An 18075-nucleotide genomic window follows, 5' to 3' on the forward strand; every position below is an offset into this window, starting at 1 on the left:
AGAATGTAAGTTGGAATTGGATTGGCTGATGGAGGATTACAGGCATTTTCCATTGAGGACTTATGAACGCCAATAAAATACTATTTTGAAACAGTAACACAAATTTATGCACAAAAAAATGTGAAAACAACAATACCTTCTAATTCTAACCAAGGAATAATACAGAAGTGGTCGACAGAGTGAAGATGTTCATGTTAACCATTTGTAATAATAATAATTCCATTTTTTTTTCTGGTTTATTCCTGAAAATCTAAGATTCTGTTTGGTTGTTAAAGCCAAAAACTCTGCAGTTCATTTTATAAAATACTCCTGTTCATTCAATTTCCCTAAATTAGATGACAGAAACAAATCTCTACCTGCTGTGGGCAATAGGAAAGCTGTACATCTATAAGCTGATTATGTAGCAAGCTAGGCCAGTTTACACCACGTTTGCTGATAGGTGGCCAGGGACTGAAATGGCTTAGCCATGCAATTAATATACCATCATATGATTGGTCATGTGCCAAATATCTAAACTGGGCCTCCTGAGTTTAAGCCCAGGACATGGGAAAGTCTTATCTTCAAAAAGCTAAGCTGGTCATACAAGTGGGAATCTGATGAAGTGACTGCATCTTCTATTCCATTTTTTTTGCTGAAAGCAAAGCAATCAGAATAGTGGTTTTAAACTGCAATGAGATGCAAAGAGATGGCATTGAAATCACCTCGGCAGAACCTGGTGGGTAACTGACAATTTTCAACAAAACAAATCATTTTTTCAATTGTCAATTTGAGCCGTCAAACAGTATTGAAGCGGTTATTTATTATCGAGAATACATTTTACAATTGACCAATTTGTGGTAGTCAGTCAAACTCTTGGGTAGTACAGTGCTTATTTTCTGGTGATCATAGGTGCGATTTCTGGGGGATTGAAAATGGCTGAAATCAACTGAAAATTGCCATGTCTGTTGGGTTTTAGGGTTTGCTTTATACTTTTTTTTATCTCAAAGAAGTTTATTGAGAAAAGAGCAAACAAAACAAATAGCGCAGGTTCCAGATAATACATGTCAGCAACAATAATGTTATAGATCCACTTTCCATCATCAATGGGTGTTTTCCCCTCAGAGCATAACAACAGCACCACACTATAAATCCCACAATAGCAACAGTGTTAAAGAAGCAGCATGTCCAAAACCAGGTCCACTGGAGGTATCTAACAATGGGGACCATCATTTAGTTAATTTACCCAGGCACCCTCTATGTTGGAAGATATAGCGTTCCAAATGTAGAGTGTCCCCATTTGATTGATCTATTCCTCCAGTGTGGGAGGATCAACTGCCTTTCAATTCCTGCAAATTAGTTGCAGGCCTGAAAGAGAACTCTAGCAATAGCCTGTTTAGGAATATCTTCAATTGGAAGCTCATCTAGGATCCCCAGTCGACACGGTTTAGGATTTACCTGGATTTTAACCTGGAACACCCTATTAATGGTATTGAGAGGCTTTGCTTTATCCTTAGTCATACTCTTGTTCTAATAAAAAAGTCAAATAAAGCAGGCATCATTTATGAAGATAATTTCTTAAATAAAATGAGTATCCTAAAGGTGTCTTGACTTGACAAACGTAGAATCATTGGTATACAACAATCATTTTTAATCTTATTTATTTTTCCCAGTAAAAAAGATGGAAATGGCAGAAAGTGGACATGTCCTGCAATCAAGGAAAATACAACGACCAGTGTAAATTCACCAGAGGTCCTTATTTTGTGGCTATAATATGAATTCAGTCATTCATCTTTCTCTCCTTCTTCTGCTTCATCAGTTTTTTGCTTTCCTCTCTTCTCCTCTTATTCATTGGGTTCCTTGGATCGTATATCTCAAACGTGTCCTCATCTTGCATGTTGGCATCTTTTACCTTCCGACTCTTCTCATCAAACTGGAGTACATGAGACATCCTGAAAGAAGATGTTGATGTTAACATATGGAAAGTACGTGGAACAGATTCCATTATCATTAAGTGAGCAATCATATAAAAATGATAAAGCACAGTGTATGATGGCGGATACAGGATGCTGTAAATTAGGATGAAGGGGTGGTTATCTGTGTTCTGTTCCTGGATTCTGTGACTGGAAAATAAAATATGTTATAGTTAATCCTAAACACTTATGGGGAAACTAAAGTTTGCATAGGTAGATTTGGCCCAAGTACTTAGTATACAGAACTTTGGCACCTTCATAAATCTGACGGCTAAGGGAATCTATTAAACAGTGCAATGGTTTGTGTTTTCCCATAGGAGATATTAAAAGGCAAACAAGGTAAATGGAATTTCATTCTGTAACCCAAATAAAGAGCAGACAGAGCAAGACTGAGAAATATACATTTCACAAAAAATATAAATCTACTGACTCTACTAACATGTATGGATTAAAGACTGTCGACTGGATTTCACAAGATGACTCGAAAACAATTAGACATTACTGGAGTATTCTAAATTTTAAGCATGAACCATACAGCCAACTGTTTCACCAATAGAAGAGAGGCACTTGCAGTCACGGTAGTGAAATCTTTTCTTGTTTGGTGAATTTATAATCAGTATGCAGAATAAGAAGTGGGCAGCAGGTGTACTCAACGAGACTTGCAAAAAGGAGGAATTTCAACATGATTTTATGAATTTAAATTTATGCTACAATAAAATGGAGCTGTAATTACAGCACGAGGCTACGGTAAACATGGCACTCGATCCATTCTATATACACTGCTCAAAAAAATGAAAGTAACAATTTTTAATCAGAGTACAGCATCAAGTCAATTAAGCTCCTGGGATATTGATCTGGTCAGTTAAGTAGCGGAAGGGGTTGTTAATCCGTTTCAGCTGCTTTGGCGTTAATTAAATTGTCAACAGGTGCACTAGATGGGCAACAATGAGACAACCCCCAAAACAGGAATGGTTTTACAGGTGGAGGCCACAGGAAATTTTTTTCCCTACTCATTTTTTCTATTTTTTACTAGTTTTGCATTTGGCTAGGGTCAGTGTCACTTCTGCTAGCATGAGCCGATACCTGGACCCTATAGAGGTTGCACAGGCAGTCCAACTCCTCCAGGATGGCACATCAACATGTGCCATTGCCAAAAGGTTTACTGTGTCTCCCAGCACAGTCTCAAGAGCACAGAGGAGATTCCAGGGGACAGGCAGTTACTCTAGGAGAGCTGGATGGGGTCATAGAAGGTCCTTAACCCACCATTGGCAGGACTGGTATCTGTTCCTTTGTGCATGGAGGAACAGGATGAAAACTGCCAGAGCCATTCAAAATGACCTCCAGCAGGCCACCGGTGCAACTTAATGAGGTGTGCCTGAGAGCCCGATGTCCTCTAGTGGGCCCTTTGCTCACTGCCAGCACTGTGGCGCTCAATTGGCATTTGCCTTTGAACACCAGAATTGGCAGGTCCACCACTGGTGCCCAGTGCTTTTCACAGATGAAAGCAGGTTCACCCTGAGCACATGTGACAGAGGTGAAAGGATCTGGAGAAGCTGTGGAGAACATTATGCTGCCTGTAACATCATTCAGCATGACTGGTTTGGTGGTGGGTCAGTAATGGTCTGGGGAGGCATATCTATGGAGGGACGCACAGACCTCTACAGGCTAGACAATGGCACCCTGACTGGCATTAGGTATCAGGATGAAATCCTTGGACCCATGGTCAAACCTATGCTGGTGCAGTGGGACCTGGGTTCCTCCTGGTGCACAATAATGCCCCGCCATATGTGGCGAGCGTATGCAGCCAGTTCCTGGGGAATGAAGGAATTGATACCAATGAATGGCCCCCACACTCACCTGACCTAAATCCAACAGAACCCCTCTGAGACATTATGTTTTGGTCCATCTGATGCCGCCAGGTTACACCTCAGCCTTTTAAGGAGCTCAGTGATGCCCTGGTCCAGATCTGGGAGGAAATACCCCAGGACACCATCTGTTGTCTCATTAGGAGCATGCCCCGACGTTTTTAGGCATGCATGCAAGCACGTGGGGGCCATACAAACTACAAAGTATAATTTTGAGTTGCTGCAATGAAATTTCAGCAAAATAGAATAGCCTGCTGCATCATTTTTTCACTTTGATTTTTGGGGGTGTCTTAGAGTACAGCCCTCTGTCGGTTGATAATTTTCATTTCCCTCAAACAATGTGGCATACTTTCGTCCCTAACACCTTACCCAGTCCATATCAGAATAAATATCCAGCATGTCATTTTTCCCATTGAGATCTGATGTGTTTTCAAAGTGTTCCTTTAATTTTTTTGAGCAGTGTATATAGCGCGCGGTGGAACATCCAATCATTCCCCATGATGAAGTCACAAGCCCTGTGATGAAATGCACATGGGCGGGACCTGTGTTGCAATATTGCATGATTGCTATATTTCACAATAAGGCTGGAGACATTTGGTGTGATTTCACATCTGTTACATGTAAGTGTGGTTTAATAACATTATAAAAAGGATTAGCACTATCATAGTGTTTTTTTTTTTTTGCATGGTACTGAGCAGAGGAGTGAAGTTGGGGAGTGCCAGTGGAAGGAGGAATGGAAACGTAAGACCGGTGTCATTCTGGAATACTTACCTTGATCCACTTAGAGGGACATAAGCATTATTTGACCAAGGATGTTAAATCCAAATGAGAGCACATCTGGTGATGGTGGATACACGGAACGGATTTAATAATTAGGCATGCATGGTGGATGTTAAAACAGCATTTAAGATATTTATTTTGGAGAGACTTTGAAGGAGTTTTTTGTGTCAGTGAAATTTTGCATGAATAATAACCTGTAAATGTTTTGCCAGGGTGCAGCCCACCTTTCTCAAGAAAAGAAAGGTTGCCATTATTAAAACCACACTGGGTACACCTAAAGCCTACTTTATATTCTACATACTTTTTTCATAGATTGCACCTTGGCCAATATCCCTACAAGTGTGTGTGTGTGAGTAGTAGCCCATTTCTACATGAACTACTATATAGAGTAATTGAATCGGCGTGACCACAATATACCCCCAAAAAAGCCTGTATTGTATGTTCCGGCATTCATTTTTTCTTTTACCTTGGGAGAGACAGCTTGTGTTAGGATACAGTCACACTGGCGATTTAGGCTGGTGCAAATTATAGCAGCAAGAATCAAAAGATTCCTGCTGGGGCTCTGAGCGGCAGGTGGGGCAACAAGCCCTGCTCACTATAATGACAAGCCGGGAGCAGCTGTCTGTACAGCTAGCAATTACCACCTGCATTTACGCATCCAGCAGCGAGCACTGCACGTAATTGCTGGTTGTGCAGAGTCACAAAGCACACCTAGCTGCTCAGAACAGCAACAAGAATCAAAAGATTGCTGCTGCTACAATTTGCAGCAGCCTAAATCACCAGGGTGACTTTGGTCTAACTCCCTGTTACATCTACACCAGGTGTAATAAATCCACGCAGGGGTAACTGCTGGGAGGACAGCTCCTGCTGACAACCCCCTCCAGAACTACATCTTCCAAGGGAGCATTTCTTCCTACACACAGAGTCTGGGCAACCTCTAGGAGTAATGGCAGCAGCACTGTTTTGCTGAAAAAGAAATCAATGTATGCACATGGAGAATGACAGAGGGGCAAAGTAGGCAGAGATCTTGGGTAGGGCTAATACCGCCGCTTTTCTGCACCTTCAGGGCTTTTAAAGGGATAAAACATAAGAAAATGTGCATTTATTACAAAAATGATTTGCATGTATTTATTTGTTTTTGCAAAGATATACATTTTAACCACTTCAACTCCAGCGACATACTGGTACATCACTGGCCTTTAACCACTTTGCCACTGAGTACTGTAGTACTACTGCGGCAAAGTGGCTCGTTATCATCTGACGACGTAGACCTACGTCGTCAGACACTCCCCCTTGTGGGCGGCGCTGCGCGCCGCCGGAGGCTCGCTCCCGCTGTATTCAGTCACAGCGGGAGTCGGGCCAGGGGAGGAGCAGCGGCGATCGCCGCTGCTCTGCCCCGATCGTCGGGGATCTAGTGTGGAGATCCGCCCGCCTGTGTAAACACAAGCGGGCGGATCTCCCAAGTGACAGGGAGTGACAGATCGGAGTGTTCAGCATAGCTGAACACTCCGATCTGTCCCTGGCTCACACAGTCACCTCCCCCCCCACACGTCAGTAAGCACCAGGCATACATTAACCCCTCCCTCTCCAATAAAATTAACCCCTTCCCTGCCAGTGTCATTTTTACAGTAACAGTGCATATATATAGCACTGATTACTGCAGTAATGTCACTGGTACCCCCAAAAGTGTCAAAAATGTCAGTCAAGGGTCCGATCTGTCCGCCGCAATGTCGCAGTCCCGCAAAAAAAATTGCAGATCGCCGCCATTACGCGTTAAAAAAAAAAAAACACCAAAAATGACAGATATCTTTCCCTTTGTTAGTAAACGCAATAACTTTTGCGCAAACCAATCAAAATACGCTTATTGTGAATTTTTTTACCAAACATAGGTAGCAGAAAACAAATTGGCCAAAAATTTAAAAAAATTTTGATTTTTACATTTTTTTGGGGGGAATTTCATATAAAAAAATGTGAAAAATATTGTTTTTTCAAAATTTACGCTCTTTTTTTGTTTATAGCGCAAAAAGTAAAAATCGCACAGGTGATCAAATACCACCAAAAGAAAGCTCTGTTTGTGGGAAAAAAAGGACGTAAATTTAGTTTGGGTATGGTGTCGCACGACCGCGCAATTGTCAGTTAAAGTCGCACAGCGCCGAATCGCAAAAAGTGGCCCAGACGTAAGACAGCAAAATGCTCTAGTGGTAAAGTGGTTAAATGGGTATACCAGGATGATGCCTGCAGCTGCGGGCCAGTATTGTTTTTTAGAGCTCAAGGTAAGCTTTCCTGTAAAAGCAACCCCAGCGGCTAATTAGCCGCTGGGATTTATTTTACAAGCAGCGGGAGGGGAGGTCCCCCCTTCTTCGCCGCCTTCTGCTGCTTTCTCAGGCTCTACAATCCCACCGGAAGACCAAGCGACCAGCCGACACTTCTACCGGCTGACCATAGAGGTATTCAGAGACTGGAACGACTTTGATTGCCTCTGTGGTGTAGGAAACCGGAAGTGATGAGCATACATCATGTCTGGTTTCCCAGAATGTAAATGTTTAAATAGGGAAAGCATTTGATTAGACTCATCTCATAAGGGCAGAGGAGACATCTAGGATCTTAAATTCCTTCAGATTACAATAAAAGTGATCAAAACAAAACAAAAAATAAAATGAAAGTGACAATGTAAAAATAATAACAAAAAATACATTTTTAAAGTGCCTCCATTCCCCTGTGCTCGTGCGCAAAGACAAATCCACGCATTGGTCCAGCACGTGCGCAAACAGCGATCATCTCACATATGTGAGGTATCACCGCAAACGTCAGATCGTGGACAGTAATTCTAGCACCAGACCTACTGTGTAAATTTAAAGTGGTAACCTGTAAAGGCTTTTGAATGGTTGCCTATAGATAGTAAAATTTACGACATTTGTCGCCGTAGCATGGGCGTGCGCAATTTTAAAGCGTGACATGTTTGGTATCCTTTTCCTCAGAGTAACATTATCTTTTAAGTTTTACCAAACAATTGGGCATTAAACCGTGTTTCTGTGAATTCAAAATTTAAAAAAGTGCATTTTTTCCAAAAGATTGCGTTTGAAAAACCACTACATAAATACCGTGTGACAAACAATTGCAATGCCCACCATTTTATTCTGTAGGGCCTCTGCTTTAAAAAAATAAAAATATAATGTTTGAAGTTTCTAAGTAATTTTCTAGCAAAAAATACAGATTTTTACATGTAAACAAAAAGTGCCAGAAAAGGTCAGGTCTTGTTTGGATAGACTGCAGAAAGGTTAAAAATGTATTTTGGGTCTTTACTATCTGGGGTAAATCCAAACATAGGGAGTAATAGGCAGGTGGAAAGCATTTAAAGATTAGAGAAGGGTTAAAACTTCAGTCCATTTTTACTTGCTTTCTGTGTGGGAGGTTTCCTCACACTTCCTGTGTAGTCACTGGTGTAGGAAGTGAAGGAAAATCTCCCTGCAATGACACATACAGCAATAAAAACTTGACAGCGTTTTCACCTGTTTCTATTCTATAAAAATATAAAAATAAATAAAATAAAACATTTTGGCTATAGTCATGCTTTAGGCCACGTGCACACGGCTGCTTGTCTAGCAGCTGCTAAATGTATAGGACTAGAATAGCTAGTGAGCATTGAAAAGTACAACAGAGCTTTTTAAAAACAGGAGGTATTTACATGTCATCACTTTCGACACAAATTAAAAAAAAAAACGAAGGGTTTACTCCTCCCTTTTAGGACAAAAAGCAGAGCCATTACAATCATTTCTACCCCTGTGGCCATCTGTACATCCCAAACTGCTGGCTTTTAGCACAGATACAGTCTTAGTGTACAAAGTGGAATGGTTATGGACTATATCTGTGCTAGAAAGCAGCAGTTCAGAATGAACAGTTATCTCCTGGGACATATAGAAAACATTTGGCTCCATCCTATATCCTTACATGGAGACCAACAGTTTTTTTGGATGTGTGTTGTGATGACATTTAAATATCTTCTGTTTTAGAAAAGCATACCACACTTAAATGTATAGGAAATCTTATATTATGAACACAACTTCACTGATAATGCATTGGTACAGAATGTTGTAGTGTTAAAAATGATGATTATTATTATAATATAGGATGTATATAGCGCCAACAGCCTGCGCAGCGCTTTACAAAATGAAGGCAGACAGTACAGGTACAATACAATTTGGTACAGGAGGAATCAGAAGGCTCACAATCTAAGAGGTAGGGTCAAGTGATACAAAAGGTAATAACTGTGGGGGATGAGCTAATGGAGAAAGTAAAAACGCAATATATTAGTTATAAGCAGGATAGTCTTCTTTACAGCGTAACCTCCAGCTACAAACATCTGCAACACTGTCACTCACCAGGTGATTGCACGCATTCTTCTGTAGCTATCCTCCAACTGAGAGGTTTTACCCCATATTGACACTGTGGGGTTGTTTTAAGCTCCGTACACATGGGCCGAATGCCGAGCGACATTGACCAGTTCGATAAAAAACCGACCCACATTCGGCCCATGTGTATGCCAGGCAGTTCTTCAGAAGCCGGCTTCTGTCGGACATGTATGCTGGAAAACCAGCAACCAATGGCGGAGAGCACTGATAGGAGTGTTCTAGCGGGGGGGGGGCAACCCCCTGTCACAACAGCTCAGCGGGGGACATTTCTGTACTAACGTTGGATTGGCGGCTCCAACCGGAGCCAACAGTTTTTTTTCGTTTAACCCGCTGGGTTGAATGGGAAAAAAAACTCAAAGTGTGTACCAGGCATTACTAAAACTGGAAAATACGAAATCTGGTACAGCTCTAAATAGAAACCAATCAGCTTCCAAGTTTTTTTTGTCAAAGTTTAATTGAACAAGCTGAAGTCAGAAAACTGATTGGCTACCCTGAACAGCTGCACCAGATTTTGCACTCTCCAGTTTTAGTGAATCAACATCTGTATGTCAATTTAAAGGAAACATTTCCTTGCAGAAACATGGAAGCTGTCATTGAGGACCTCACATTGTGCAAGTACTTGTTTCCTGGCTATCTGGCTACTGTACTTGAGTACTTCTGAGACTTTGGCCTGCAACAAACATGCAGATAAAGAATTCTGACTTTTCTTTGACTTTCCTAAGATGCATATCTGTTTTAATTCAGTGACTCAGAAATATTGACGCAAAGGGGTCAGCATAATAGCCCAGCAACTAGCATTTTTAGAAGGACGTCAGCAATGGCAGTCGAGGCCAACAATGGCAGCCTACAAATTTCTATTACTTTAACCACTTAAGGTCTGCGCTATAGCAGTTTTACTGCTACCGGGTGGCAACTCATTGCCGGATCACGTATATATACATGATAGGGTAGCGGCTCGCTGGAGCTTAGCGGTGGGTACCACGGACTTGATGTCCTCCAGCACCCACCAATCCTTCGGTACAAAGACAGAACAGTGATCTGCTTATGTAAACAAGGCAGATCGCCGTTCTCTCAGTAGGCAAAGCAGGGACAAGGATCCATGTCTACCCCTATGAAAACACCTCCCATTGTACACTGAAACACTAGCTAGGCACACAGTTAGCCCTTTGATTGCCCCTGATGTTAACCCCTTCCCAGCTAGTGTCATTAGTACCTTGACAGTGCATATTTTTTTAGAAATAATCACTGTATTAGTGTCACTGGCCCCCAAAAAGTGTCAGCTAGGGGTTGGAGGTGTATGCTTATCAGCTGGTCCTTTTCAGTTTGTACCATCGCTATAACATCGCTATTAGAGTTTTGAGATACTAGACCAGTCATGGATGGGGGTGGGTTGGGGGAGGTTTGGGCTGCTCCCTTCCACCTGCCTCCTATCCATCCATTTAGCAGCCATGTGCTTCCATTATGGAGACACTCAAATTAGAAAGTGTTAGGACTGCAGGTAACACAGGGTGCCGTGTAGTGGCCCTGCAGCTTACACATGACTTTGCAAATGCGTGTCAACTAAACCCCTGTTCTTTTTTTATATCATGAGACAGGTCTACTTGGTTGGTGGCAGACTGGAGGGTGAGTACATCAGACTGGGGGCTGGCTGGCTTCCATGCACCTCTTTTAATCCTTTTCAACTTTCGTTTTTTCTGATACAAGGATGGAGACGCTGGGCATTACCTGCTGGTGTCTCACCTTAAGTCCCACATAGCCTACATTGTTTAAGTATCAGAATGTCTGCCGCAATATCGCAGTCCCGATACAAGTTACTAATCGCCACCGTTGTAGTAAAAAATAAAAACAAAATAATTATCCCATTGTTTGTAAATACTATAATGTTTGCGCAAAACAATCAATGAGCACGGTCTACCTGCTCTAAATATACGCTTATTGGGATTTTTTTTTCCAAAAACATGTAGCAGAATACATATTGGTCTAAATTGATGAAGAAATTAGAATTGTAAATTTTTTTTTAGTTTTAATTTTCAAAATTGTCTGTCTGTTGTTTATAACGCAAAAAAAAAAATAAAAACCACAGAGGTGATCAAATACCACCAAAAGAAAGCTCTTTTTGTGGGGAAAAAAAGGGACATAAATTTTATTTTGGTACAGTATAGTTAAAATGTATATAAACCCTGGCAACAAATTTATTGGTATATAGCATTAAAAATGGATTTTTGTAAAATCTTACCGTAAAATCCTTTTCTCTTAGCTCATTGACAGACGTAGTCCTCGGTGATACAGCACCTTCGGGTTATGTTGCCTCCACAGGAGCAGGACTAGACAGGAGATTAAAAAGCTCTGGCCACACCCTAGGGGCAGTCCCAGAGGGTATATCCTCTCTCTCTCTGCCTCAGCAAATCAGTTATGTGAAAAAGCAGTCTTTAGAGATTTTAACCCAACCCAACTCAAAAAACAGAGGGGCGGGGACTACGTCTGTCAATGAGCTAAGAGAAAAGGATTTTACGGTAAGATTTTACAAAAATCCATTTTTCTCTAGCGCTCATTGACAGACGTAGTCCTCGGTGATACAGCACCTTCGGGACGTCCCAGAGCAGTATCACAAATGAGGGGTGGGAAAATGAAAATCAAATCCCAATCTAGAAGGCCCAACCGGTGCCAACTAGAAGTTTACAATGCTCATCCTTAATGATGAGACTCAACAAAAAAGAGAAAAATTTTTTTTTTTTTTTTTCAAACAGAAAAAACCCTCGAGGTAGACCACCGGTCTCCTCAAATTGCGGCCTGCAAAACCTTGCGACCAAATGAGGCATCCGCCGATGCCGTCACATCAATTTTATAGAATTTTGTAAAGGTATGTACCGACGACCAGGTGGCCGCCTTACATACCTGGACCACTGACGCCTGATGGCGAAAGGCCCAGGAAGTACTGAGCGCTCGAGTGGAGTGCGCCCTAACAGGGAACGGAGGACTCTGACCCTTAATAGAATAAGCCTGTACCACCGTTTGTCTAATCCATTTGTCAATGGTCGCGGCAGATGCAGGCAAACCCTTTCTGGGGCCATCCGTGATCACAAAAAGTGAATCCGTCTTACGGAATGATTCCGTAGCTTTCAGGTATACCCTGATTGCCCGAACCACATCTAAGGAATGCAACGCATGTTCCCGATGATGCTTGGGCTGAGGACACAAGGAAGGTAGTACAATATCTTCATTCAGATGAAAATCTGAAACCACCTTAGGAAGAAAAGATGGCTTAGGATGAAGTACTACCTTATCCCTATGAATCACTAGGTATGGGGACTGGCATGATAATGCAGCCAGTTCTGACACCCTGCGAGCAGAAGTAATAGCCACCAAGAAGGCCACCTTCTGGGATAAAGTAAGCAAGGGAATCTCCCTGATGTTTTCAAAGGGAGGTTTCTGTAGAACCGACAAAACCAAATTAAGATCCCAGGGCGGTAAGGGCGCGCGGACTGGTGGAGCCAGGTGCCGCACCCCCTGGATGAAATTCCGCACCAAGGACTTGGTAGCTAAAGGCTTCTGAAAGAAGATTGCTAATGCTGAAACTTGACCCTTGATGGTGCTCAAGGCTAGCTTCTGCTCAACCCCTTGTTGCAAAAAGGCCAATATTCGAGTCACCGAATAGGTACGTGGAGGAAATCCTAAAGATTCGCACCACGCAATATAAGTCTTCCATGTGTGATAATAGACCTTGCTGGAAGTCGCTTTCCTTGCTTTAATAAGGGTAGGAATGACTGAAGTAGACAAACCTCTGTCCTTCAGTACTTGGGTCTCAATGGCCAGGCCATTAAAACCAGCGACTGTAAAGCATGATGGTAAATTGGTCCTTGAGACCACAGACACTCCCTGAGACGAAGTTCCCACGGAACGTCTGCGACTAGCATGTCCAAGTCGGTCAGGCCGGCTTGAGGAGGCCAGCCTAGAATTTCTAGGACCACTGGCGCTGATAGAATCTGAACCAGGCGTCCCTAGAGGTATCTGGCCCCGACCATCCGAGAAAGTCTGGTCGTTTTCTGTTCCCACACATTTATCCGATACCTGATTGTTATCAGGAAGGGTGATCTTTTCTGGTTGAACCTCAGGGACCGAAGTCACCCGACTAGAGGCTACTTGGCCTATCTGGTCAACCAGATCCGATTCCTGTGAGGTATAGGGACTAATCTTAGGAAAAGGTAAAGGAAAAGATCTATTCAGGGAACGGTAACTACCGCTTCCTGTAGTACTTAAATGTTGGAAGGGAAGAATCGCACCGGTAGTAGTGGTTGATGCTCGATCTAATGTCCTGAATACCGGTGAAAACGTCCCCCCACCCTGAAACCGGGTGGGGGCGCACCTTCAGGCTGTGTACTCCTTTGCTTCGGGTTTGGCTGGGTTGGTCCTCTGCTTGTCCGACCAGCCTTTCTTGAACCCTCCTGGAGGAGTCTTGCCTTTCCCGCTTGTACCAGCCGGGCGCCCTTTATGGGCGGTAAAGAAAGGTCCTCGCTTGTTGCGAGGTCCCTTAGCTTTAGCAGCCTGTGGCAAAAAAGTGCTCTTGCCCCCAGTGGCATCCTTAATGATTTCATCTAGGTTGGCCCCAAATAGACGATTCCCCTGAAAAGGGAGATTTGTCAAGGTCTTTTTGGAACCTAGGTCAGCTGACCAGCATTTTAACCACAGCACACGTCTGAGGATGACCGCTGACATAGATGCATGCCCTAATAAGGGAGTAGTGTCCAAGGCTGCGTCACAGATAAACTGTAGCCCTTGTATAATCTGTTCCATCAAATCAGATGTCTCCTGGGGAATATCTTTTCCCCTAAGGTCTTGGCGTACCATTCTCGCCCATTCCGTAAGTGTCTGGGAAACTAGACCAATAACAATTACTGGTCTAAATGCTGACCCTATCAGAGAGAAGATGGTGCGGGACTCTGCTTCCATCTTTCGATCCACCGGATCCTTAAAGGACGAAGTGTCCTCCACTGGGATAACCGTGGCTTTATTCAGCCTGGAAATAGGTGGATCCACCACTGGTGGTACCGTCCATTTCTTAATGATGGATTCCTCAAACGGATAGCGTCTAGCAATACGCTTGGAAATAGTAAAGGTACGTTTAGAATGCTCCCATTCTCCTTTAATCTGATTACCGAAACACTTGGGTACAGGAAAAACCTTCACCGTTTTGATGGGCTTATTAGTACCAAAAGGAATCTCTGTTTCAGTTGCCTCTGCCGGTAAAGCCTCAAGTTTTAAGGTTTCCTGCACTGCCACAACTAGTGCGTCCACCAATGCTTCTTCCTGAATTATAGCGGGAGAAGAAACGTCCTCCTCACTGTCTGAGGGGGCTTTACCTGAGACAACAGCCCTTGCAGAGGAACCTGCAACTGCAGTGACCATCTCTGAATCTGAGTCAGAGGTGTCAGATAGTATAGGGGTAGGCGGGGGTCGCTTCCTTGACCCCCGTCCCTGACAGGCCGCCTCCACCCGAGCCACCATAGACTCCAAGATTGCTGTAAATGACTCTACACTCTGTGCACCGGCGGGTCCCGTGGCCCCCTCGAGGGAAACAGGTGGGGGAATATGTGTGGCAGGGTCCATGATAATTCCAGTCACTTCCTGGATAATATAATTCAAAAAAATAAAAAACTTTTTTTTTTTTTTTTTTTTCAGACCCCCAGCGCCACAAAAAGCCCCTTAGTGTTACCTGCTAGGGATCCCTATCGATCGAGAGAGAGAGAGAGATAGACCCCCAGGCTCAACACTTGATGCTCAGAGTTTAACTGCAACAGGTTACAGCGCTGTCTTGACAAACAGGAAGTCTTTTGGCTGGCTGCCCAGGAAGAAAGGAGGCGGCTCCGCCCCTCTGCACGCCTTCCGGCGTCTCCCCTAGCTCCACGAGGTGTTTGGATCACCTCAAACATGGCCGCCCCCATGCTGGAGACGAGGCTACGCCAAAATGGCGGCTCGTGCGATCCAGCAAAAAAAATGGCGGCGGCCTGTACTGAATAGCGGTGTGCTGCAGGGCACACAACACTCTGCATGGGGATTTGGCGTGGGTGGCGGTACCGGCCCTGGCGGACCGCATGGCCATTCGGGAGGCCTGCTAATAGCTGGAGATCTGATTAGGAAGGCAGTCTACATGTCCGTGGCTTCTGACTGGTAGGTAGCTTATTCTTATCACCGTAAGATTCCCAGAATGCCACTGATTACAATCTTTTTAACATATATACAATTAGATTGTTAGCTCCCAAACCAAGCCTCCTGGCTTTTTGCACATAAAATCACACTCAAAGTAGGAGGATCTGTGTCATTTATAGGATAGAGAGGGACTCTATCTTACCATACAGAGAGGGGCCCGCGTTCACCACAAGACCCGTCAGGGGAAAAGGGGGAACATACTACTCACCATACCGGAACCAGGCGGGCACCAACTCCTGACAGTACCCCTCTCCACCGGGGCGGGAGGGCTGTCGACCGATATGGACGCCGTGACTCATGGTCTTTGGCGTTTCAGCGAGACGTTTAACTCGCGGGGTCAGTCCTTTAATGGGACTTTGTCGCGGCCGACCCAGCGCGGAGCTATGGCCTGCACACGCTCGTAGGCTGAACTGGGGTGACCACCGGATCTCAACATCCAGCCCGTCGCCCAGTTCAGCTTTCTTGCTTGAAGATCTCACAGGAACACTGGAGAAAAAAAGCTGTCTAAAAAAATCTTTTAAGAAAAAAATCTTGCCAGGACCTAAGATCCCAGCAAGGTATCTAGGTCCTTACTCCTAACTAGACAGAAAATAACTGATTTGCTGAGGCAGAGAGAGAGAGGATATACCCTCTGGGACTGCCCCTAGGGTGTGGCCAGAGCTTTTTAATTTCCTGTCTAGTCCTGCTCCTGTGGAGGCAACATAACCCGAAGGTGCTGTATCACCGAGGACTACGTCTGTCAATGAGCGCTAGAGAAAAATTGTTTTTTTATAACTTTTTAACATACAAAAAAATAACCCTTGATGCTACCAGGAATTTATTCAGTAGATAGCTTCCTGTGCTGCACTGTTATCAGCGTTTAAATCCTCCGCTGTAATCAATAATATCAGGTGTTACATGTGGCTGCACACACATGTTGATCGGATTGAACAGAGACTATTTTTTCAGTTCCAATGCATGCAATGTTTTCCCAATAGTAGTTCAGCACAGATGCTAGTTGCACGGTTTGTGTTTGACAAACATCTTTATTAGCACACTTCTGTATATGAAATGTGTTAAACAACAGGACAGACCCATGAAAAGATATGAAAATGATGTTAAATTTCTTTATCCAAATTAAGTAAGGAATACAATGTGTACTTCTGAGAAAAAAAAATAAAAATCTCTGCTTCTTAAACGTTGAGGGTTGCTAAATCCTCAAACAGAAGGAACAATTTAAGATGCGCTGGAAAAGAATGTATGCACACGCCGCACAATTATCACTGAAATGTGTCTTAATTGGTTTTTGTTTTGGTTAAACAATGGCTGAAAAATTAGCTGGATTTTAGTTGGGAGGCTTTCTTTGGCTTGGTCACTGTGTCACGTTGCCTGGAATCTTCTCCACTAATCCCTACTGCAGTGACACCTACAAATGAGGCAGAGCTGATCAGCTGCAGGCTTCCTCACTGCGAGAACAGCCAAGAACTCCATCATTACTCTTGCAGATGTTTCTCTGCACTGCTGGGGATTCAATGAATGCTTGAAAACACTCGTTTTCTCAATATTTGTAATTAAAAAAAAAAAAAAAAAATATGCACGGGCTTACAGAAAACAGCACCTCACGAAGATATTAAACAGTTATTACGCAGAGGATTACATATGAGCTAGAAAAATGTAAACCACTTTCCTTTAAAGGGATACAAAACACACACTGTTTAATCTACATTGTCCCTTCTATTTCTGTATGTTAATGATGGCACTGTAATTATTTTAATAAAAAAAAAAAACACATCAAAGTACCTTTTTCCTAATGAATATACAGCTGTCATATGACCCAGCTCTTTCCCAGCCTGTTTGCAGGGAAACCTAAGCAGGAGGAGCTTCTAGTCCTCTGCTACTGGTCACATGTTCCAAAAAAAAAAAAACAGTCTTTAGAATACAGAGTAAAAATATATTAGTATCAATAAACAGTTTTAAATTGCCATGCAACTATAAGTTTGAAATCAAATCTTTATTATTTTGGCAATAGCATTGTGTGGGAGGATTTCTACCAGTCACAGGCTGTGTGACGCCCCTCCAGCTTGTGTTTTAGAATATGAGGGAGGTGAAGCCTCCATTAATCTACATGCAATATCCGTCGGGAGGGAGTCGGCTGTCACTTACCACTGTGTATACGCCCACATGTGTGTCATTATAGTCACATGGCCTGTTCAGTCTTTTCTTTCAAAACTGTACCACATAAAGTCAGAGGAGCTAAAGAGTACTACACCCAAAATAGAAAAACTTAAAGAGGAGCTCCAGTCGTTTCTATGTTTATTAAAAGTCAGCAGCCACAAAAAGGGTAGCTGCTGACTTTTAATAAACACAGAGTCACCTATCCCACGATCCAGCGATGTGCTCACCCAAGTCAGTGCTTGTCTCCCTCTTCCCTCCCCAGCGCCGGCATTTCAACAGTGGGCACCTGGCTGTGACAGTTTGCAGCCTCACGCCCAGGTGCGCACTGAGCATTTGCGAGCCGTGCTGCGTGTCCTGAATGGTCCGGCAGCCATCTGGGACCTGTGACGGGTCCCAGATGACTTCAGGAAAGGAAAGGGGGAGAGAAGAACTTCCGCTCGGATCTCCTAGGTGAAACTAGGTACCCCCCTGAAAAAAAACGACATGCCAAAAGTGACAGGGAAGGGGGAGGAGTACTTAAAGTGGAACTTCCCCTATTGGGTGGAGCTCCAATTTAATTACTTCCAATTTTGGGTGCAGTAAAGAAATCACTATATCATTAGAAATCTCATGCATTTCCCCCCAAAAACACTGAACACAAGCAGAATTTGAAACAAAACAGCACAGGCAACTATGTAGAACCTCTCTCCTATGTAACAAGAAAATGTTGAAATA

The 18075-nt window shown here is 43.3% G+C and overlaps 1 protein-coding gene across 1 annotated transcript in view; it reads right to left on the reverse strand.

The window, feature by feature from the left end:
- Nucleotides 1-1573: 1573 nt before the first annotated feature.
- The window catches only part of CWC27 (CWC27 spliceosome associated cyclophilin), a 371659-nt gene continuing 355157 nt past the window's right edge, over nucleotides 1574-18075 (reverse strand). Inside the window, exon 14 of the mRNA XM_082248209.1 lies at nucleotides 1574-1928. Coding sequence (XP_082104335.1) covers nucleotides 1757-1928 — 172 coding nt within the window. The 3' untranslated portion in view covers nucleotides 1574-1756. The remainder of the gene's footprint in view (nucleotides 1929-18075) is intronic.

The sequence above is a fragment of the Pelophylax lessonae genome (genome assembly GCF_965119305.1).
Source record: "Pelophylax lessonae genome assembly, chromosome: 1".
Lineage (NCBI taxonomy): Eukaryota > Metazoa > Chordata > Amphibia > Anura > Ranidae > Pelophylax > Pelophylax lessonae.